Source organism: Piliocolobus tephrosceles, chromosome 3 (genome assembly GCF_002776525.5).
Source record: "Piliocolobus tephrosceles isolate RC106 chromosome 3, ASM277652v3, whole genome shotgun sequence".
In the NCBI taxonomy this organism is placed as follows: domain Eukaryota; kingdom Metazoa; phylum Chordata; class Mammalia; order Primates; family Cercopithecidae; genus Piliocolobus; species Piliocolobus tephrosceles.
In genome coordinates this window covers 178,181,263-178,204,452 of record NC_045436.1, presented here as the reverse complement: position 1 = coordinate 178,204,452, position 23,190 = coordinate 178,181,263, and the positions used below count along the sequence as shown (strand labels likewise).

At 53.8% G+C, this 23,190-nt stretch overlaps 1 protein-coding gene across 2 annotated transcripts in view; it reads left to right on the top strand.

Moving 5' to 3' along the window:
* PPP2R2C (protein phosphatase 2 regulatory subunit Bgamma) overlaps positions 1–23,190 on the top strand; it is a 148,325-nt gene that overhangs the window by 79,342 nt on the left and 45,793 nt on the right. For both annotated transcript variants that reach the window (XM_023206880.1, XM_023206879.1), the window contains exons 2-5: positions 11,512–11,609; positions 14,005–14,170; positions 16,596–16,708; positions 19,790–19,967. In XM_023206880.1, coding sequence (XP_023062648.1) covers positions 11,512–11,609; positions 14,005–14,170; positions 16,596–16,708; positions 19,790–19,967 — 555 coding nt within the window. The remainder of the gene's footprint in view (positions 1–11,511; positions 11,610–14,004; positions 14,171–16,595; positions 16,709–19,789; positions 19,968–23,190) is intronic.

The following is a 23,190-nucleotide window of genomic DNA, read 5'->3' as shown; positions in this document are numbered from 1 at the left end:
GGGTGGTCATTGAACCTAAGTCAGATCGTGGCTTCCCAGCTCTCACAGAATAAAATCCCCAGGCCTCTCCCAGCCTGCTGGGTGCAGGGCCCCGGCCCGGCCCACCTCTCTGAGCTATGTCCTGCCCCATCCCTCTCACATGCACACCAACCTCCTTGCTGGCCTGCAACAGATCAAACTCACCCTACCTCAGGGCCTTTGCTCGTGCTGGTCACCTGATATCTGTGAGGCTCCCTCTCTCACATCCTTCAGGTCTCTGCTCAAATGCATCTCCTCCAGGAAGCCTTCCCTGGCCTCCCCAGCTAAAACAGCCCCTCCCACCTCTCCCATCCCATTTACCATACTGTAATTTTCATCTTAGCCCTTATATCTCCCTCCAAGAGTTGTTTATTGACATGAAAATTTGCTTGTTGGCTGTCTGTCCCATTAGAGAGTGGGCTTTCTCTGGGGTGTGTGCACTGCTGAATTTCCAGTGTATGCAACAGTGCTGAGGGGACAGTAGGTGCTCAGTGAATGCTTTTTAATTAAATTTTCTATTGTGGTAGAATATACATGACATAGAATTTACCATACGCACCGTTTTTAAACGTGCAATTCAGTGTCATGAAGTATATTCACGTTGCTGTGCACCTGTCACCACCATCCATTTCCAGGACTTTCTCATCATCCCAGACAGAGACTCTGTACCCGATAAACAAGAACTCGCCATTCATTAATATTCTTTTGAACGAATAATTGAATGACTAAGTGTATTTCCTGCATGTTGGTCACATGCTAGATGATGCGCCAGTAAACCTGGCCCCTCGGGGGGTGTGTGTTCCCATATCTGTCTCGCAGATGGACAGATCGACTCAGAGAGGTGAAACGCTTTGCCCAAGGTCACACAGCTGGTCAGGATGGGATTCAGACGCAGGTCTTTCCCCCTTTCCACACAGTGGCAGTCCCAGGGGATCACTGCATGCGAAGGGCATAGCCATGGCAGCTCCAGGTCTCCGGCCCCACCCAGGGCTTCCCCTGTTGCCCCTCCCCGCAAGGGGTCACTGTGTCGGTCACATGTTCCTGGTGCCCTCGGCTCTGGCAGGCTGACCACCGGTCACAGGCATGTCTTGGGACCATACTTGGAGGCTTCAGCATCCCGTTTCACCTGGTACTCTTGGGGTGGAGGCTGGGGTCATGGAATCCTTTTTCCATGGCCTTTAAGACAAATCAATACTGTGCCCAGTTTAAATGTTTACATAACTCATCATCCGCCAGGTCTGCTGTTACGGTGTGCTTTTCTTTTTATAAACCAAGCTCATGGGAGGTGATATTAAGTCCAGGACTTGCCTGGCATGGCCCAGCGGGTGTGCAGAGGATTCAATGTGGCAATAAGGGTGAGTTCCCTGCACAGTGCCGACCATCGGGCTCATCTCAGCCTCCTCCCTCATCTGCTCGTGTCCTCTACACAACGGGGGAGGAGGGGGAGGTCCAGAGAGGGGAGGTGGCTTGCCTAGAGTCACAGCCACAATGAGGTGGAACAGGGACTGTCCCCAAGGTGTGTGTGAGGGTGGGACCCAGGGTCCTACCAGATGCCAGGGTGGCAGAGCCCTGACGGGCAGATCCTGGGGTCCTGGGTGTCCAGGTTACATGAGTGGGCAGGTGGCAGCTGGCACCCACCCCACACAGACAATCCCTGACACCCCCCAAAAATGCTCTCACCAGCCCCTTCACATTTTCCTCCAGCCAAGTGATGAAAGCACAACTCAGAGCCCATCTGTCCTGGCCACACCGTCCCCACTCTCCCACCCAACCTCTGACCACAGGCCTCGGAGCTGCCCCACCTCCACCAAGCTCAGGCTGCAGGAGGAAACCTCTCACCAGGCCCACTGGAAGGCGGGATGGTGATGAAATGTGGGGATTCTTCAGTGAGAGAGGAATTCAGTAATTAGGTGATCACCGTTCCCGGGCGGTAGCTGACCAGGAGGTGAGTGCAGAGGGCTGACGGGCAGGCCTGGCCTGTGACCTCGGTGGCCCTGCGACTCTCAGGCCCCTCTCACAAAATCCCATCAGGAATATTCCGTTCCCTGGCCTGGGATGAGGTCCTGGTCTTTCTGACCACCCCTGGAGAGCCCAGCAGCCTTCCGTCACTCACTCAGCAGTGATGTCCAGTCCCGGAAACTGTCTGATTCTGCTCAGACTTGGCACTTCCCCTGCCTGCTCCCGCCGCCCGGCATGCTCCCTGCTAGAGGGCGACATGAGGAAGGAGCTGGCTGCAGCCCCTTTCAGGCAGCTCTCTTTGGCTAGGAAGGGAGCCTGGGGACGGGCCGCCTTCTACCTGCTGGTGGCTGTGCCCACTCTGGGTGCACTTGGCAGGTGATTACAGCTGATTATACCTTCACAGGTCATGAGTCCTTCACAGGGCAGTCTGGAAGTTTCCTGTAGAGTCATCGGCAGAGTCCTTACCTAGGGAGCCCCTGCTGTATGTCCTGTGGCCAGTAGCATCCTGTGGCTTTGCTCAATCCCCCAGGCACAGCCTCCCTCTGCTGTGTCCTCCGTGCCCCTCCGGGCAGCCAGCACTCAGGACCTAAGGTGGTCCCAAGCCAGCTCTCCCCTGTCCCCTGGAAGTATGTGGAGGTAAAAGCTGTATCCCTGGCAGAATCAGACCCCAGACTCCAGACCCTTTTGCTGTGAGTCTCAGGCTAAGGTCTCCCACCTGCAGGAAACATTTTGGGCCTTTTGAGACTTTCTTTCACAGAGGTGGTTGGGGCCTGTGCTCAGCCCCTGCTTTCTCCTTCACCAACTCCTCAGCCCCCCACCTCTGACCCCATAAATGCCACGAGGAGAACCCAGCCTGGGAGGCAAGTTCAAGGACTCAGGAGACAGCCTGCTGGAATCCAATCTTTCCCCTGCCCGTACTAACTGAGCAGCTGTTGGCAAGTTGTCTTCTCTGTGCCTCAGTTTCTTCGTCTGCACAATGGGGATGATAACAGCACACAACAACTTCTTGGAGGTGTTAAAAAGATTTAGTAATAGGTGTAAAGTGCCAAAGCTGGGGCGCGGCTCCCAGGAAGTGCCCAGAAGGTTTACTATTATAACCAAAGGTGCGATGCCACCCCGCTGGACCTGGACTCTGTGGGGAAGGGCTCCCCATCTTCTTATCCCAGTGTCAGCCCGCTGCTGGGTAAATCCTCTCCCCAAGCCCATGGTCGGTCGTTGATGACTGCAGGAGCCCCTTCCTCTCCCTGACATTTCCCTTCAGCAGCAGGCGGACCCCTCCTTCCTCGCCCACCTCCATCCTTAGCAGCCCTGATACCTCTGACAATGCTAATTAAATGCAACAACCTCATCAGAAGGCTTAAGCTGGGCTTGCCTAAGGCCCCCTCTCTGCCCTGAGCCCTGATGGATCATTAGTGGTGTCAGCAGCACTTATGGTGATGGACGAGGGGAGCAAGTCCCCTGACGAGCATCTTCATCCGTCTGCAGGCCTCGACCAGAGTTTCCAGGGAACGTCCTAGTCCACAGAATCATATGAATTTCACATTTACCCTAGGAGAACCATGGCCAGGCGGGATGACAATTCCCATTGTATCCATGAGGCAGTCAGGGCTCAGAGAGGGTGAGTGATTTGGGTGAGGGCGCACAGCTCGTAAGTTGTGGGGCTGGGACTGGATTACCACGGCCTTGATGAAAGCTGCAGGGGGCATCTGTAAGATCCAAGTGTGAAGTCTCCCCCAGGGGGCACATGGAGAAGAAAGCCAGCAAGTGCCACTGGCTTCGGGGTAGCCCAGTTCTCGGGAGCTGGAGCCCGCACACTCTAGTTTCAGCTCTGTGTCAGTTTCCTAGGGAAGCTGTGACAAAGTGCTACAAACTGGGTGGCTTAAAACAACCGAAATTTGCTCTCTCACAGTTCTGGAGGCCAGAAGTCTGCAATCGTGATGCTGGCATGGCTGGGCTCTCTCTGACAGCGCTGGGGAGGACTCTGTTCCAGGCATCCCCACCGGTTTCTAGTGGTAGCCGGCAATCCTTGGCATCTCCGGGCATTTCCGGGCATTGGGAGGCCCGGCTCAGCCTCCCAAAGTGCTGGGATTATAGTTGTGAGCCACCGTGCCTGGCCTGCCCTTGATTCTTGATGCGTCCCTTCAGCCTCTGCCTCTGTCTCCCCATGGCCTCCTCCCTGTATCTGTGTGTGCTGTGTCTTCACATGGCCTTCTTATCAGGATACCAGTCCTTAGATCTAGGGCTCACCATAATCCAGTATGACCACACCTTAACTTAATCATCTGCAAAGACTCTATTTCCAAATAAGTTCACATTTGTAGGTACCAGGAGTTAGGATTTTAACATAGGTACCAGGGGTTAGTAGTTCAACCCACGATACCATCTTTGCCCGTCTCTGGCTCTGGCGTGCAGGGACGTGTTACTGGGCGGGTCACTAGGGACACCACCTCTCACCTCTCCGGGTACCCACTGGTAGGCCTGTGCTGTGCCCAGCACCAGGGGGCTGGCTGAGGCCTCCTTGTCCGGTGGTCCCTGTGCGTCTCTCCATTTGGGGGTTGCCCTAGAGCCGTCCAGGAAGGGAGGGGGCACCTCAGGGAGGAAGGACAGCATGAATTTCCATGGGCTTCTCGTCACCCACATAGAGTGACTTGGAACACTGCTCCCAGTGGCTGATCTGGGGCCCCGAGTTTGAGGCTGCAGTCAGTGGCAGCTCCAGGCCCTGCAGTGTGGGGGCAGGGACGGCCAAAAAGAGCACATGGCAAAGGCCTTGCCACTTAGGGGACTGTGGGCAAGTTTGACCAAGTTTCCTTGTCTGTAAGTAGAGAGTGATAATTGGTTGATGGGATTGTTCTGAGATGAAAATGCCAGTCCTTGGGAAAGCTTCAGCTGAAATGTCTATTTATTTTGCCCTTCACTCTTTTTTTTTGTTTTTTTTTTTTTGAGACAGTTTCACTGCTGTCACCCAGGCTGGAGTGCAATGGTGCAATCTTGGCTCACGGCAGCCTTCACCTCTCAGGTTCAAGCAATTCTCCTGCCTCAGCCTCCCAAGTAGCTGGGATTGCAGGCACCCACCACCATGCCCGGCTAATTTTTTTTGTATTTTTAGTAGAGACGGGGTTTCATCATGTTGGCCAGGCTGGTCTCGAACGCCTGACCTCAGATGATCCGCCCGGCTTGGACTCCCAAAGTGCTGGGATTATAGGTGTGAGCCACCGTGCCCAGCCTGCCCTTCATTCTTGATGAATATTTCGACTGAATTAAGAATTCTGGGTTTCCAGGTTTTAAAGTTTTCTTACAGCACATTAAAAGAGTCTTCTGGGGCCATTATTTCTGCTGACAAGTCAGCAGTCTCTGAGTCCCGGTGTCTCTGGATGTAATATGTTGTTTTTATTCTAGCTGCTTTAACATTTTCTCATTATTTCAGTTCCCAGTAATTTGCAGTTTGACCAGGATGTATCTTGGTGTAATTTTCCTTGTATTTATCCTGCTTGGAGTTAGCTAAGCTTCTTAAGTTTGTAAATTGATGTCTTTTACCAAATTGAGGAATTTTTCTGTCATTATTTCTTCATCTCTTCTTTTTAATATATTCTCTCTCCCCTCCCTCTACAAATCCAATCACATGTGTGTTGAACCTTTTGATATTATCCAACAGGTCTTTGAGGGTCTTTTTCTTTAAAAAAAATTTTTTTCTCCCTATTCTTCAGATTAGGTAATTTCTATTGAGATCATCTTCAAGTTCACTACCTCTTCTATTTTCTCAGACTTTCTGTTAAGCAATTTCTGTTAAGCTGTGATTTTTTTCTGTCTCAGGCATGGTATTTTTAAGTTATAGAATTTTTATTTAGTTCTTTTTTAAGTTGTTTATATTTCTTTGCTGAGATTTATTTTCTTTTCATTAAGTATGAGCCAATTTTCTTGACATCTTTTAACATAGTTATCATAGCAACTTTAAAAATCTCTAGTTACTAATCACAGTAGCCAGCGCATTTCAGGTGAGTTTCCACTGACTAGCTGTTATATTAAGTATGGCTGGTTTTCCTATTTCTTTGTATATCTTCATATAATTTTGGATGACATCCTGGGTCTTGTGAATGACAGCATAAGAGCAACTCTAGATTTTTGTTCCTTCTCCCCAAAGAGCATTTTTGTTTTGCTTTGTATTTGCAAGCAGTTAACTTGGCTGAAAGCAACTGTAAGCCACCTGTCAGTGGTGAGTGGTGGTCAGTGGCAGGAGCCTCTGTTCACTGCTTTTAGCCCTGGCTGGGCTGCAGCTGCAGGAAGTCTGTCCTGTGTGTGTGTTTTGGGGTCAGCCCGAGATGTGGGCAGAGTTTATTTGTCCCATTTGGGGATCCGTCTTGGTGGCTCTCTTCATTTCAGGATTTACTCCCGCACTTTTCCAGCTGCTGCGAGTGTCTCAGACTCTGTTTTCTGCTCTGTCAAGCCAGTGAGAATCTGGCTTTCCGTCTGAGTTCTGGCAGCCCTATGACACAGGCTGGGACTTGTCCTCAGGCTGAAAACCATGAAACCAGGAAAGCTCACGCCGGCTGTTCCTCCCAATTGCTGACCACCTGCAGCGTCCGCTGAGGCCTTGCCCTCTGATGCCTTCAGAGAGCGTCGTTTTATTGTTGTTTTGTCAAGGGTTTATAGTCTATAGTTATATTGTGAGAGAATTGCCGCACTAGGGCTACTAGGCTATTACCAGAAGCATTTAGAGCAGGGCCTGGCGGACAGTAAGCACTTAAGAAATGTGGGTTAATGTGGTCAACCACAATGTGGCGCTGTTTCCTCTGGTCAAGGCTGGAGACAACGTGGAGACAGACAGCACCATGCAGGAGGTGTCAGTACCCTGTGAAGGGCACACAATAGCCTTAAGACTGCAGTTGTAGGTCGGGCGCGGTGGCTCACACCTGTAATCCCAGCACTTCGGGAGGCTGAGGCGGGCAGATCACTTGAGGTCAGGAGTTTGAGACCAGCCTGACCAACATGGTGAAACTCCATCTCTACTAAAAATACAAAAATTAGCCGGGTATGGTGGCAGGTGTCTGTAATCCCAGCTACTTGGGAGGCTGAGGCACTTGAACCCAGGAAGTGGAGGTTGTAGTGGACCAAGATTCCGCCACTGCACTCCAGCCTGGGTGACTCTGGAGTGACTCTGGGAGAATCTGTCTCAAAAAAATAAATGAATAAAATAGAAGACTACAGTTGTAGGAGAGACCACTTAACTGGGGGAGGGGGGAAAGGGGACTGTCCAGGAAGGCTTCCTGGAGGAGGTGGTATTGGAGCTGGAAATGTGTCAGATAATACAAGATGAGAAGATGGACTTTCTTCACAGAGATGGCTGCCAAAACAATGAACTTTATGGCCTTACTGATGAGAATTTCTGGCATTCAAGGGAGGCAACTTTTCTTAAGGCAAATCCTGAAGACATTTACCTGTAAAAAGGAGTAGATGTTAAACATCCACTAGCTCCTTCATGGGCCGGAGGAAGCGATGCCCTGGCCTGGGCAAGAGGGGATCTGAGGTCTGGTGGTAGTTCTGTAGATGTTTGCAGGGGGCAACTGGCGGGACTCGTAGGCAGGACCATCCACAGTGAGGTTGGGGCCCAGATCCATCGCCACATTGCAGAGCTTGTGGTTGTCAATTCTGTGGCAGCCAAGAGCACAGGTGACCAGGAGCTTTAGCTTCTGTCCTATACATTTTGGTGATTCATTCCCGGAGTCCTTGTCTTCTCTTCCTCCATCACCCTCTTACCTCCTTGTCTCACTTGAACCTCTAATCCTGGGAAGGCTCCACCATAAGCACACTACAGATAATGAAACCAAGGCTCAGAGAAGTTGTGTGGCTTACCCAAGACCACACAGCTGAGACTGGAGCCAAGACTCCAAACAGCACTTCTGTCTGCAAAGAGCTCATGGCGTCGTCTCTCATGGAGGGAGCCTCTATCTCCTCTGCTGCCAAATGGAAATCACAGTAGTGTCTCCTGCAGGGGCTGGCGTGAGGTTAAAGGAGGTGGCAGATATGAAAATGACAAATAAATTGTAAATTGCCCTCAGACTAGTGTGTGTTGCTTGGCAACCACCCAGCATTTGTGGACCGCATATGCTTTGGATAGCAATAGTTCTATTGGCATTTTAATTTAATAGCATGGTTATGTTCCCATCATAAAAATAATATACACTATGTGTATGCCCACCCTCATCAAATTATATACGTTATGTATGTGTAGTTGTTTGTATATTGGTTGTACCTCAATATAGCTATTTTAAAATGATGTAACTTCATTACAGAAAATCTAGAAAACATGGACAAGTTGAAAGAGGAGGAAATATTATTTCATTCCAGCTACCCTAAAGCTACCTCGGTTCACATTTTGGGGAATTCTCTTGCAGCTTTTTCCCCCCTACACAGTTTCTTTCCTTATTTCACATAGTTATGATCATTGATGTAGATCATTACTAGCATTTTATACTCAATTTTATATCCCGTTCCTTCCCCCTCAGGGGGTTTTAATATGAAATAGCAAGAACGAGTGCCCCATCGGGGACCCTAGCCAGCACAGCTGGGGTCAGCACACCTGACCCTGTTCCTGACTCCATGCCCGGTGGGCGTTTCCGTGTTCCCACAGAGCTGCTTTTCTTGTCTTGTCTTTTTAAGTTTAATGATATGTGCATCTGTCTTGATGGATGGAGGGATATATCCAGCCCGTCATCCCACTTCTAACCAACCTTTCTCACTCTTTTCTGTTGCCTCAAAGCTGGCATTGACTCATGGCTCAGAAGGCCAGTGCAGGCCAGGAGCTGTCCTAAAAGGTCTGGACTGGAAAAAGAAAAGGCATTTCTTGAATAGATATCACTGGCGTGGCTACTGCGTACAGGCACCATTTGAAGCCGTGAATTAAGCCTGTGACTCCTGCCCTCGTGGAGCTGACATTCCGGCCAGGAAGACAGCCAACAGATGATAAAAGCCTTTAGAGAAGGAAAAACATCAGATTAGGTTGGGGCAGGGATGGTCAGGGTGTCCTGGATGAGGGCGCTGGGGCGCAGACAGCAATTTCAGCAAGGTGGTCCCAGCTGTGCTCACCAGGAAGGCAGCAGTTGGGAGGAACTGGAAGAACAGGAAGGAGCTGTGCTGGTGCCCACGGGAAAGCCACTGCAGGCCGAGGGAGCAGGTCTTGGGACAGAAGGTGGCCAGGACCTTTGGGAAAGGGCAAGCAGCCTGGCATTTGGAGGGGAATAAGCAGGTGGAGAGCAGTAGATGAGGCTGGGGAAGGGGAGGAGGTACCTTTTGCTGAGTTAAAAACACAAGACCCCGTGCATACAACAGTAAACGTTTTCATCATCTTGCATCTGTGATTCTGTGGTCTGGGCTTGGCTGGGCTTGCCCAGTTCTGTGGGTCAGCGGAGCCCAGCTGGAGGCGGGCTTGGCCAGGGGTAGGGGGGCTTCTGCTGCACCCGCTCTTCCTCCTCCCCCTCAGGGACCAGTCGGCCAGCCTGCGCAGGTCCTGCTCTTGGCACTGCCAGAGGCGCGGATGGCAACCCCCCAGTACCTAAGCCCCTTTGCATCTCTGTTTGCGGCTTATCGAATTGCCGTTCTGCAGGCCAAAGCAAAACACAGGGACAAGCCCAGAATCAAGGTGGGGGGCAGAGAACAGGTTACCTGGCCCACGGTGGGAGAGGTAGGTGAAGGTTTGGCTCCGGCTGCGGCCCACCTGGGCCGTGGGGGATGGGTGCTGCTTTCAGAACACTCAGTGCTTTTCTCTGAGTATACAATGGGAGCTGCTGGAGGGTTTTGAGCAGGGGAGTGCCAGGATCAGTCCTGGGTGTTACCCGCCTCTCTCCTGCCAGTCTGTTGAGGCTACGTCGTAGCCAGGCCAGGGAGAAAGAGCTGTGGCAGTCATCCAGTGAGAGCGGCTGGGAGAGCGGCTGGCAGCCTGATATGCTGTGAAGGCTGAGCAGGCAGGATTGGATGTGGGGTGTGTGTGTGTGTGTGTGTGTGAGAGAGAGAGAGAGAGGGAGAGAGAGCGCAACTCCAAGACTTGGGCCCGAGCAAGTGAACGAGAGAGCTGTCATCACCTGAGACTGGGGAAGCTGCAGAGGGTGAGGTCGAGGAGAGATCAGAATTCAGTTACGGGGATAAATGAAGGGTTTTGAGGAGAGGGACACAAGGATGTCCTGGCTCAGGAGTTCGGCCATCAGGTTGGCTGCCATAAGGAGAACAGAGGCTAGGACAGAGAGCCCTGTGGAGCATCCTGTCTGCGGCTGCAGGGAGCAGTGGTCAAATCTGTGGCTTGTTTGAAAGTAGATCCATTTTGCTAAAGGTGGTATCACAGATTTTGGAGCCTACAGAGTCCAGGCCAGGAGAGCAAAGAACGACAGAGGTCCCATTCACAGCAGTGGGCTATCCGGGGCTCCTACTAGCTGTTGCTGCTTGGGCCTATGGGGATGGTGTTCTAGAACTTTCCATCTTCCAAGACATACTGGAAATGTGGATTTTTATAGGAAATCTTCTACTTTTCAAATATTAGGAATGACCTCAAATGAAAAGTCAGAATCATTTTGGGGCTGCAGGCAAACTTGGTGGTGGAGCAGGCCTCAGGCTTCAGGCTGGTGAGCTGTCACCCAGCGGGGGTTCCTCTTCTAGGCCAGGGCCCTGTCCTCCCCTGCTCTCCCCCACTCCCAGGGCTGGCCACCCAGAATGTGCAGGCCACTCATCTCTGTGACTCTTAGAACCTGAGAATGTTGGTGACGGAAGGGGTGTTCCCCTAGTTCCCACATGCAAAACGTGGGGCCTGGAAATGGGGCTGTCATTTTTCTCCAAACACTTGCCCATCCAGGAAGGCCAGCCCTGGGCATTGAAGACTCCAGGTATGGGGGTGACTCCATAAGGAAAGGTTCTTGAGCGACCTGAAGAAACACGGTTGGGATGAAGTGCAGGGAGGGTCAGGGCAGGCCGGGCTGAGCTCCGCTTCTGTGAGCACAGATTAGAGAGCGATCCCGGAGGCCTGCCTGGAGGTGGGGCCACAGAGCAGGAGTCTGAAGGAGAGGGGGTAATTCACCTCCATCCTACTGTGTGGGAAGCCCTGAGTGGGCCCCTAGCAGAGGGTTGCCTTGCTTGTCTACGGAGATATTGGGAAGGGCTTCCCTGACCCAGGTTGCTGGAACACGCAGGCCTGGGTGGCAGGGGTGGGGGTTGGGGGTTCAAGACAGGAGGAAGAGGCCACATCCAGGTGGTTTCAGATACTACCATGAGTGTCCAGTTACTATAAAGTCTGCCAGCCACTGTGGTCGCCCCAGGCCTGTGCCAAGTCCCGAGATCTCTGCCCTGCAGCCAGTGTAGCGGGAAGAGGAGGGCAGGAGGGGACAGGTTAGTGGCCCCTCGCCAATGCTCCTGACCCCTCAGGCTCCCTGCTGCCTCCTGCCCAGGGCTGTGGGGCCTCTGGGAGTGGGGAGCTCACTATTTCTGTGGTACTGTTGAGCACCCGGGAGAGGCGGGCTCTGACAGCCACCCCTTCCTGTCTTGCTGTTTCCCTCCCAGCTGACATCATCTCTACCGTTGAGTTCAACCACACGGGAGAGCTGCTGGCCACAGGTGACAAGGGCGGCCGGGTCGTCATCTTCCAGCGGGAACCAGAGGTGCGAAGCCCTGGGTCTGGTGGGAGGTGGGAGGAGTGGGGAGCAGAGTCAGGTGGGAGGTGGGCATGGTGGGAGGAGGACAAGGATAAGGGGGATAAGGGGTGGTGTGGCGAGAGGTGGTAGGGGACTATACTCCAACCCAAAGGAGGGCTTTTAACTGACAGGAGGTGTGGGGCGTCCTGCCTGGATCGCATCTCCCAGGGGCATGGATTCCAGGGGTGGGAATGGGATGCTCTGGAATGCCGAAGGGGGAGTGGCGGGCGGTGGTGGGGGGAGTGCACCTGGTGGGCTGGCAAAGCCGGGATCTGAGCCCCCTGCCCTCAGCCGATGTTTGCGGAGAGCTCCCTGCATCTCACACTCTGTCCTAGACCCCGGACGAATGGTCCGGACGCAGCACAGCCAGCTGCTGCCCCAGCTCGTGCCTCCAGTGAAACCTTCCTCTGCCTGGGTGACCTGTGTTGTCCTGGCCAGACTGGGGAGCGGGAGGACTCACTCTCGCCCAGCTGTCACAGCCCTCAGGCTGGGCTAGGTGGTTTTTGCTCAGGCCTGGGCCCTTGTCCTCACCCCTGTCCTCCCCCCACCCCCGGAGGCTTGTTGTCCAGCAGAACTCTCAGTGAGACAACAGTGGCCTGGACAACCTGCCCAGGACCACATTTCTGGAACACCGAAAGAGCCTCGGGACGAAAGCCCATTTACTAAGAACACTTGCTAAGTATTCTGGAGTTGCTTCTCGTTTACTCTGCGCTGCTCACCTCCGAGGGTCAGATCCACACTCCTGTGACAGATGCGGAAACTCAGAGAAGCCACCCAGCTAGCAAACAGCAGACCAGGGATGGAAGCCCGGCTGCCCGACGCCAGGACGGTGGCCAGCAACATCACACACCACCCAGCCTCAGAGAGGGGCGTCCCACCCAGCAAACATGGACTGTGCCTGGAATTAGCTGCAGAAGACATCCAGGAAACCAAGGAGGAGGGAGGAGGGGATGGAGCAGGAGAGGAGGGCGAGGGGAGGAGGAGACGAGGAGGTGGAGAAGGGGAGGTAGGAGGGAGGTGAGGAAGCGGGGGTGAAAAGAGGACCTGCAGAATCATCTCTCCCTCCATTCACTCCTGAGCATGGCCCATGAGCTGAGGCTCCCTGAATCTGACTTTATCTTGGTGGCTTACATAACCCTCCTCACGGTGACCCTATGGGTGCAGTGCAGTGCGGCTATTCCCCTCATTTTACAGATGAGAAGCCCGGAGTGCAGAGGGTTAAAATAGTTTACAAGGGGCACATCCTAGCTGCAAATCAGTTCCTCAAACACAGCACTCTGCCAGCACCTGTGGGCTTCACCAGCTGCACCAGGTGTCCCACCAGGCACTGCGAAGCTCAGCCTTCTTTTTGCCAAGCTGCAGAGAGATTCGATTGGTTGGTGCGATTTTCTCCATTTTGAATTTTTCTCCATTAGTGTTTTCTTCCTTCTGGTCCTACTGACCTTTGTCATAACGAGTGCTCATGGGAAGTGAAGTGAATTGGAGGCAAAGATATTGGAGAACTTTGAAGCTTTTCAAAAGCAAGACAGGGACAGAAATATAAAAATAGATACTTAAAAAAAATTACTTGAAATCTTGAAATCGTTCTGGGCTGGTTGGGGTATCATGTTGTCGTATGAACTTGAACTCTCTCCTGGGAACGTGGTCCCTGGCACACACAGTGGACTCATCACCTGACTGTTTTGGGAGCCCCATGGTGAAGAGCTCTGTTCCCTAAACCAGGCCGAGCACTGCTGAGGAAAGCCGGGTACAGATTCTAATCCAGGTCTGACATTGCCAGACATTCTGTCCCAGTGTTAAAGTCTGCTCCTAAATTCATTTATTCCTCAAGTCAGGCCTGAGTTGGACACGTGGAATCCAGGAGCAGGTCAGGGCCCGAGACACGAGGGTGGCCAGAGCCTCGGCCTTGGCGTCAGGCAGGCCTCAGCAGAGGGGTGCTGGCCGGTGAGTGGCCTCATGGCTCTGGGAAGTCACTTCCCCTCTGAGTCTCTGTTTGCTGGTCTGTGAAATGGGGAGAGTCATGGTGCTCAAGCAGAGGAGGCCTGGAGGGTAGAATGCGATGGTGCGGGGAGGACGTAGCGGGGGTGTCCAGCATGTAGCAGGTGTCGGGGAACATTCGCATTAGCAAGTGAGCTGGCTCGGGTGTGTGTGCTCAAGGGATCACGCAGGAGCAGGGCTTGTCCCTGGCACACTGCGAGTCACGGGCCGCTTAAACTGCAGAGAGTTTCATTTGACCCTCAAATTGGATCCCTGGCACGGCTGGGCGCCTGGTCCCACGGCTGGCCCTGCTGGGTCCCCGGAGGTCCTAGCCATCGCCCTGCAGGTCACGGTGCTCAGGCCCCTTCTCTGGGTTTCTCTGCAGAGTAAAAATGCGCCCCACAGCCAGGGCGAGTATGACGTCTACAGCACTTTCCAGAGCCATGAGCCAGAGTTTGACTATCTCAAAAGCCTGGAGATAGAGGAGAAGATCAACAAGATCAAGTGGCTCCCGCAGCAGAACGCCGCCCACTCGCTCCTGTCCACCAACGGTGAGGCGCCACCCGGCCTCGCATGCAGGGGCACGGGCTATAGATGTTTCTACCAAATGCTGGTTTGTATTTCGCTTATATTGTGAGCATTTTTCTGTGTCTTCAGAACTCCTAGAAAATAATATTTTGAGCAGCATGTAAATCCCATGAGTGAGGATGCCGGACCCCCTCAGATGCTCCCCATGGCTGGACACGGGGCTGTCCCCCACTGTGAAAAGAGCCGTCCGGGCCATCTTTATAGGCCTTTGCTTTGGGGTGAGGGAGTGTGATGGACAAGGATGCAGGTCGCAGATGCAGAGGACACTTGACACAAAGCAAACCCCTCCTCCCCATGCCGAATCCAGACCCCCAAACTGGGGCTGTCACCATGGCCTTGCGGGGCAGTGGGAGCAGCCTTGGTGTAGGACCCTGGCTGGCCTCTTAATCCTCCTACCTCAGGGAGGACCATGTGCCCCTCAGGCCCTGGGGACTGGCGCGATGCCTGCTTCCCAGGCTCCACTCTGAGGAAGCGGCAAGGGGTGTCCTGCTTGGCTCACCGTGGGCCTGGGTCTCCCACTCACGCCCCCCGCCCATCCTCCTTCACCTGGGCCTCCTGCTGACCCAGGCAGCCTGGGGTCGGGTAGGATACACCTGGATTCTTTAATTTTCTTTCTTTTTCTTTTTCTTTTCTTATTTTTTATTTTTTATTTTTTGAGAGACAGAGTCTTATTCTGTCACCCAGGCTGGGGTAGAGTGGCATGATCTCTGCTCACGGCAACCTCTGCCTCTCGGGTTCAAGCAATTATCCTGCCTCAGCCTCCCAAGTAGCTGGGATTATAGGCATCCACCACCATGCCCAACTAATTTTTGTATTTTTTAGTAGAGATGGAGTTTCACTATATGTTGGCCAGGTGGATCTCAAACTCCTGACCTCAGCGGGTCCACCTGCCTCAGCCTCCCAAAGTGCTTGGATTACAGGCATGAGACACTGTGCCCAGCCAGGACACACCTGGATTCTGTCCCTGCCCTGCCTCTCTTAGGCAGTGGCCTTGCTTTCCTGAGCCTCAGCAGGGTGGACACAGCTCCCTTCTGGGGTCCGTGAAATGGTGCCCCCTCAACCCCTTGAGAATAGTAACTGCTGCACAAGCACCAGCCAGGCTGCGAAGTGCTGTCCCCATGCCTTCCCCGAGGACGTCCAAGCTCCTCAGTGGGGCCTCCAATGCTTTCCTGAACCTGACTAGGCTCAGTTCCTGCCAGCCCACCTGTGCCTGAAGGCTGTCCTCACCCTGCACCTGGCCAACTCCCTCCTCATCCTATAAGCCTCGCTGGGTGCCAGCCTTTTCTGACCTCTCCGCTGAGCCAGGCATCCCTCCTGTGATACCTTGGCTCCTCTTAACTCAGGCTCACCCCCGCTCTGGGCACCTGCTGTTCTGATGGTGTTCTCCCACCAGGCACCCCAAAGGCAGGGTCTGTGTCCCGTAAGGGGCCCTGCCCAGCAAATCTGTCACCTGAGCCAGCAGGGCATGAGAGGTCCTCCCGAAGGGCAGGTCCCTGGGGACAGGAGCCTCGGGTGAGTGCTAAGCCCCATGCAACTGCTCCTTTTAAAAATATTTAAGAGGGACGTGTCAGGCTGGTGCGGTGGCTCACGCCTGTAATCTCAGCACTTTGGGAGGCCGAGATGGATGGATTACTTGAGCCCAGGAGTTTGAGACCAGCCTGGGCAATGTGGCGAGACTCTATCTCTCCAAAAAAATAAAAATATTAGCCAGGTGAGGTGGTGAGAGCCTGTAGTCCCAGCTACTCAGGAGGCTGAGATGGAAGGATCATCTGAGACCGGGAAAGTCAAGGCTGCAGTGAGGTAAGATGGTGCCACTGCACTCCAGCCTGGGTGACTTGAGTGAGACCCTGTCTCAAAAGAAAAGGAAAAAAAAAAAAAAGACATGCCACTTTCTTCCTGCCTCTCTGGAGAAAAAGTCGTCTATCAGCACTCCCTACGCTCCCCTCCCCTCGAAGCTTCCCAGCCTGGTTTTGAATCCCGGCTTCACTCTTTCCTAATGGCAGGGCCTTGGGTACCTTCCAAATGCCTCACTGACGCCAATTCTCTTCCCAGTTCCTACTCATCAACATGGTGCCATTTGTTTCGACTCCTGTATTAGTCAGCGTCCTCCAGAGAAAAAGAATCAGTAGGGTATGAGAGTGGGAAAGAGAAAGGGGGATTTATTTTAAGGAAGTGGCTGACGTGACCGTGGAGGCTGGCCGGTCTGAAATCTGCAGGGAGGCCAAAGGCTGGAGGCCTCGAGGCAGAGCTGCAGTTCTGTTCCAAAGCCGTCTGTTGGCAGAACCTTCTCCTCCCCCGGGAGGTGCCTCATGACCTCCTAAAGTGGATCTTCTCTTCCATCCGTCTGGTTAATTATGTGACTTGTTTTATTTTGTTCTGTTTTTAAAGATAAAACTATCAAATTATGGAAGATTACCGAACGAGATAAAAGGCCCGAAGGATACAACCTGAAGGATGAAGAGGGGAAACTTAAGGACCTGTCCACGGTGACATCACTGCAGGTGAGCTCCGGCGAGGAGGAAGCAGGCACATGCCTCTTTATTACACCTGAGGATTTTAGGGCCCTAAAAGCCTTTTGAGATTGGAGCCAGAGTCAAGTGCAGACCCTGGCTGGGCTGCTGGCTGCTGGGCATCTCCCTGCCCCTTGCCTCAGTTTCCTCACCAGCAGCACAGAGATGACCACGTTTCTTCCAGGCATTTTGTGAGCATGCAGGGACGGTGCATGGCTATAAAGTGTTGTTCACCTGCTGCTGAGGGTGGAGAGCAAGGCAGATAATCCCTTGTTATAAGAAGGGGGAAACTGAGGCCCAGAGGGAGACAGTGACTCACCTAAAACTGCTCAACTGAGTGAGTAGGCAGAGGCAGAAGGAGAATGGGTCAGCAGAGCTTTGTGGCTCCTGAGTCCTTTACTGAGGGCAGAGGGACACCTGGACCACATGAGGCCTGTAGCATCTACAAAGGCCTGAAACAGACATACCTGAAACAGTCACCCACGTGCCCAACATCCAGTGAGCTGCATAAATAGAAAGCGGTAGTCAATGCTCTTCCTGAGAAGAAGAAATAAATGTTTAAATACATTGGCTTAAATGACCGGCAAATTGCACAAATAAATTCTGAGGAAGTGGGCAGCCAGTTAGCTTCGATGTTGAGTAATGAGGGTGATGGTGCCCCCTGCCCCACCCCCAGTCCCAAGAAAGGTTATGAGGGTTTCATGTAGAGGGAGGGATGCAGCGATCACATCTTGATCACCCTGGTGTTTGGGGCAGAGCCAGTGGCCTTCATAAAAATCCTGTTTCTGTCCCTCCCAGCGTTGGAGGTTTTTCTCTGTAAGTCACACACATCCCAAGACACTTAACTGTCACTGAGAACGTGGGTGCCCTGGTCTGTCCTCATCCTGCCTCTCACCTTGTTTGCTTCCGATTTCACCCACGCCATGCCAACCCTGCACAGCGTTCTACCCACTCTGCGCAGTTCACACTGGAGGCAGCTGTTGTTTACTGAGGAGTTGCTGCACGCTAGACCCTGGGCTAGCCCTTGGGGCCCTAGAGGTGAGCAAGGTTCAACTCAGTACCTGTCCCCAACGTGTCCCCAGCCCCCAAGGAAACAGACATGGAATCACCATCACACTGGCGGTCAGTGCTGTGACAGAGGGACACAGAGAGGCCGTGGGCACCCCGGGAGGCCTTTCTTTACTTGGTCAATTTGGTGAACTCCCATACATCCTATAAAACCCACTGGCCTTCACCTCTGTAAAGCCTTTCTGCACAGGCCAGGTGAAAAGTGTGAGCTGTCCTGTATCCACTGTTGCCTTTTGCATCCAACACTGTCTGTCCTTCGTATCTGTATCTTCCTTGTCCCTCACCTTGACTAGACTGTGGCTTCTGTGGAGGCAGCATGTTTTACTCATGAAACCCCCAAACCTTAGGGAAGGTTTTCTTTTGTCTCTTCCTCCCTTTACTAAAAAACTGGCTTTGAGATCTGGTTTGGTGGATGGCAGCGAATGGCTGGAGCACTGGGCAAATTGGGTCCCAAGGCTGCCCGGAGAAAACAGAAAGCAATGTTGCCAGAAGGAAGGGGAAGGCAGATTGAGATGCCAAGACTTTGCTGGGCCGGTGATGCTCTGCCCTCGTCCAGAGCTGCTGGACTCTCTGTCTCTGCTGAGAGTCCGGGGATCCCCAGGATGGGCAGTGGCTGCACCCTGAAGGAAGGGAAGGTTAGCAGCTTACCTAAAATATCTGACACAGGAAAACATGCAGGGAGGATGCCTTGGAGGAGTCCAGACACACTAACACCAACTCCCAGGCACACAACCTAGAAGCAAAGACACAGAGGCAGCGACACAAAAACCACCCAGAGCCAGGCTGGCACTCACACCGGTGCTGCACACACACACACACACACACACGCGCACACATGCACATACACGTAGACTCATTCATGCATGCACACTTATATGCACACACTCATACTTGCACTCTCAGCCATGCACACTCCCACACACACACACGCTGGGTGCCCTGGTGTGTGGGAAAATTTAATGTGGGCAGCAGAGCTGCCTCTGCTCCAAAGGAGCTCAGTGCTTGTCACTCTGACTGCAGCACCAAGGCTGTCACCTCCCATCTCAGCTGTTCCCTGAGAGTTCAGGGACACAGCCCATTCATTCATTCACTCACATATTCACTCATTCACTGGAGAGCCTCTCTGCTAGGCCTTGGACTGAGCACCAGAGAGATGGAGAGTTAAGCAAGAGGTGACGCCTCTCTGGCTAGGAAAGCTGATGGGACCAGATGACAGCCTCAGGGTTGGTCAGGGCTGTGCAAGGGACCTTCGGAGCTGTGAAAGTCCGATGTCTGATGCCATGGCAAGGGACCCTCACACCAACCATCTGAGATGAAAGTTCGTGTGAGTCAGGCTAATTCCACCACTGTAACAAAACAACCCCATCAGTCCAGGGCTGAGCTCAGAAATGCATTTCTCACTATGGGAAGGTTCAGTGTGGGTGTGCTGGTTGGGATACAGCTCTCTTGCAGGCTCCTTCCATCCCCATCCCGTGAGTCTCAGTCCCTAAGGCTTGGGTCCTCACCTTCCACCATGGGGAGGTGCTCCCGCTGCTTAACTGTATCAGGGCCAGGCACCACTTTGCTCATATCCCATGGGTCAGAACTAGTCACATGACCATGCCTGGGCACAAAGGCTGCTGGGAAATGTAGTCCACATGTAGACAGCTGTTTCCCAGTGACAGCACTGCGTTGCAGGAGGAGGGCAAGGAGGCTTGGTAGACAATTGGCTGGCTCTGCCACATTATCTTTTCATTTCATTTTAGAGTTAAGGAAATTGGGGTATAGGAGGGTTCAGCCACTTATTCACAGACCCACAGCGGGTAAGCTTTCACGCCTCTCATGCAGGGCTGGTGGGCAGCAGGCATTTGCCATCTGTCACTGCCTATTTCAGACCACGGAGGATCAGGATGGACGCCCACCCCTGTGTTCCAGCCTCCAGTTTGGATCACGTGCCCACGGCGTGCTATGTCCTGATGCCGCCGCCTGGCCTTCACCTCCTCCCTGCCTCCCCATCCTCTGCAGGTGCCGGTGCTGAAGCCCATGGACCTGATGGTGGAGGTGAGCCCTCGGAGGATCTTTGCCAATGGCCACACCTACCACATCAACTCCATCTCCGTCAACAGTGACTGCGAGACCTACATGTCGGCGGATGACCTGCGCATCAACCTCTGGCACCTGGCCATCACCGACAGGAGCTTCAGTATCCTTCACTGTGGCCTGGCCGGTGCCTCCCACAGGCAGGGTGGCTTCCGGTGGGCGGCGGGTTTGGTTTGGTTGGCAGCCAGCTGGTTTGGGGGTGGCTGCATTGTTTAACTTCTTCAGTGAGGCACCTCTAGCTCCTAGTATGCGTGTGAGGCCCAGATACAGAATCATATGTCTCGTCTGTTTCTGAAAACCACAAAAATCACGGTCGCTGAGCATCGCACATAACCCATCGCCTCCTTCAGGGTGGCCACGATCCCCCTCATCCTGGGGCCTCACCAGCGGCCAGGAAGGAGACAGAGTTCAGGGTTCAGCTGCTCTGGATGAGGGACTGCTGGCCTGGCTCAGCGTCCACTGAAGGCCCTTCGGGGCCCTCCCCACCGGGGCCCAAGGCAGCCTGTGTTAGCCTAGGAGGACCAGCACTGGGGCCCCAACCAGGGCTTTGGGCGCAAACCAGGGTGTCAGAAGCCCAGCTGAGTTGGGGTCTTGAGAGCCCCCTGCTTGGTGTTCCCGTGTCAGGGCAAGCTGGGGGGCAGCAGCATTGACAATTCCCGCCGACTGCTGAGGAGAGAGCTGGTGATGGCATGAGCACCGGCCTGCAGGCAGGGCAAGGCTTGACCTGCTGGTGGGAGCAGGAGGCGGGGGCTGGTGGGCGGGCAGGCAGGTCGCGGAGATGTCACTATTCTGCATACAAACAATGATGATAATAATTATAATAACATACAGCGAGGCTCTGTGTGCCAGGCTCTGTGACTAACATCAACAGGCATTCATTTTAACTCATTTCATCTTCACAGCAACCCTACGAGGTAGGTACTGTTATAAGTCTCCTTTACAGATGAGGAAACTGAGTCACAGAGCACTCAAGTTAACTAGCTCAAAGCTCACAGCCAGCAAGTGTCAAAACTGGGCTTGAAACCCAGGCCCTCAGGCCCCAGATTCCCCGCTTCTAACCTCCACACTACACTGCCCTTTGTGGAGGATGCCGCCCAGGTCTGTCTTGGAAGGGGTGGGAAGACCCTCCTGAGAGCCTCCATGCAACCAGATGGCCTCCCAACTCCAGGCAGCCTGGGCACCCAGCACCGGTCACCAGTGGGCTGTATCCCTCAGAGCAGTAGAAGCCAGGATAGCTGTGGGGAGCAGGGGAGGCGGGGAGCAGTCCGGGAAGGGCGAAAGAGAGTAAAAAATGGCTTTTGTGGGCTGAGGGCCAGGCACAGCCAGAGACCCTTGGGCAGGGAGACCCTCAGGAAACAGCAGGAAGGGAGCAGAGCAAAGCGTCGGATGTCCCCTGAGCCAGCCAGAGGGTGCGGGGCACATGTGTGGGTTTCGGAGGCAGAAAGTCTGTTTGGGTCTGACTGCCACCTTCAAGCTCTGTGACCCTGGGTGAGTGACCTCTGTCTCTGAGCCTCCATCTTTTCAATCATCCCTCCTCATAGAGCTGCAGGGTACCGTCAGTGAACCCCTCTGTGTGATGTGCCCAACACTAAGTCAGCACTTGGTGGGTGTCAGGAAACATCAGAGTCTCCACCTTCTCCTGTCCCAAAAGCATGGAGTGCCCAGAGCTAGGAGGCTGGATTGGGATGGCCAGAAAGGTTCCAGGAAGGGTTGGACCCGAGCCGCTTTGAAGGCTTGAAGCTCAGATTTCTCTGTACATAGAGGGCTGGGCTGGACATCTGTCTGACCCTCCATTGAAGCTGAAAGGCCATCGGGCCCCACCAGTCCACGGTGCTCACAGCAGCGGTTGGTTAGACTCTTCCTGCTGCACGAGCATGTTAGATGTGGGTAACTGTAAGAGAGCTTCAGGCCAGGTGGCTTCAGGGACTGGAGCAGCATGGGCGATGGCTCTCTGGGCTGATTACCTCTGCTGTCTTCTGTGGCTTCAATCGCAGGTGCCAGTAGTTCGCGCCCCATCCTCCCAGAATAAAGTACAGGAGAAATGAGACCAGTTCTCCCTGAACTGCCCCACCAGGACCCCAGATGGCACCCCATGGGCTCTCACTGGGGGTGAATGCCTTGCTGTGGTTGGCCAGGCCGGACTCCTGTATCTCTTCCTGGTGCTGGAGGAAGTCAGCTCCGCCCCCAGCCCCTGGATGTGGGGGAGAGGCGGTCTCCTAGCAGGGCCCCCAGGTCTGCAAATGGGGAGGGTGTGGGGCTCACTGAGTGGCCAGGCAGTACCGTACAGTTTACAAATCAGCCTGCCGTTCACTGTCTCACTGGCTGCTCAGAGACGGTGGTGATGTGACGATCACCCCATTTCACAGATGAGGACATGGAGGCTGGAGGAGATGAGGGATTGGCCCAGAGTCCCCACTTAGCAGGGGCAGAGCCGGAGCTCATGCTCGGGCCTCCATGCCTGGTCCAGGGCTTTCGCCCTGGCCTTGGCCTGCCCCCTGCAACCCTGGGACAGTGGCAGCCACCCTCCTCGAGCCCCCACCTCCTTCCTGCTGGACTTGGGTGGGGATGGTAATTGCTGCGGTTTTTCTGTCCGGGCTGCCGTGAGGATTCCGTGACACTATGGGTGCCGAAGCCCTTTCTAAAGAACCGTAAAGCCCTGGAGTATGGAAGGGATACTGCTTCATTTTATGTATTCAACCATTCATTCCCTGTGCCTTTCTACTCCCAGGTCCACACTGAGCCCTGGGGACACAGGGATGAATGACAGAAACTCACCCCTTCCCTGGAGGGCTCAGGGGCTGCTGGGGGACACAGCCCTGCCATGGCAGTGGAAGGGAGGGAGCCATCCTTGCTGTAGCCCAGGGTCTGGACAAGCTGCTGCGGGGGCCGCCGAGGAGGCCAGAGAAGGAATTTGGGTAGGAAGCTCCCTGGGCTCGAGGAGGCTGCCTGAGAGCATGGGCGTGCGGGAGGTGGATGCATGAGGAGGCGGAAGGTGCCGGAGCTGTGACACTGTGGATGGTGTGGGCAGGGGGCGTTCTCCTGGGGAGGGGGCCCCGAAAGCCAGTCATTCACAAAACCCCCACAGCTCTGACTGCCTCCGCGTGCCCCACATGCTTCCATTTACTTTTCCCATTTTAAAAAAATTGTTTTCTTTAAATTAAGTTGCTTTATTTTTGCCTAAGTAACTTTCTTTTGAAAGGGAATTGAATTTCACCATCCTAAGTTAAAGTATCACATACTATAAACAGGAGGCAGCCGCAACCATAACAGCGATGCACACAAAATGGTGGAAATGAGATCCAGCCTCAGGCCTGTTGGAACCTTCT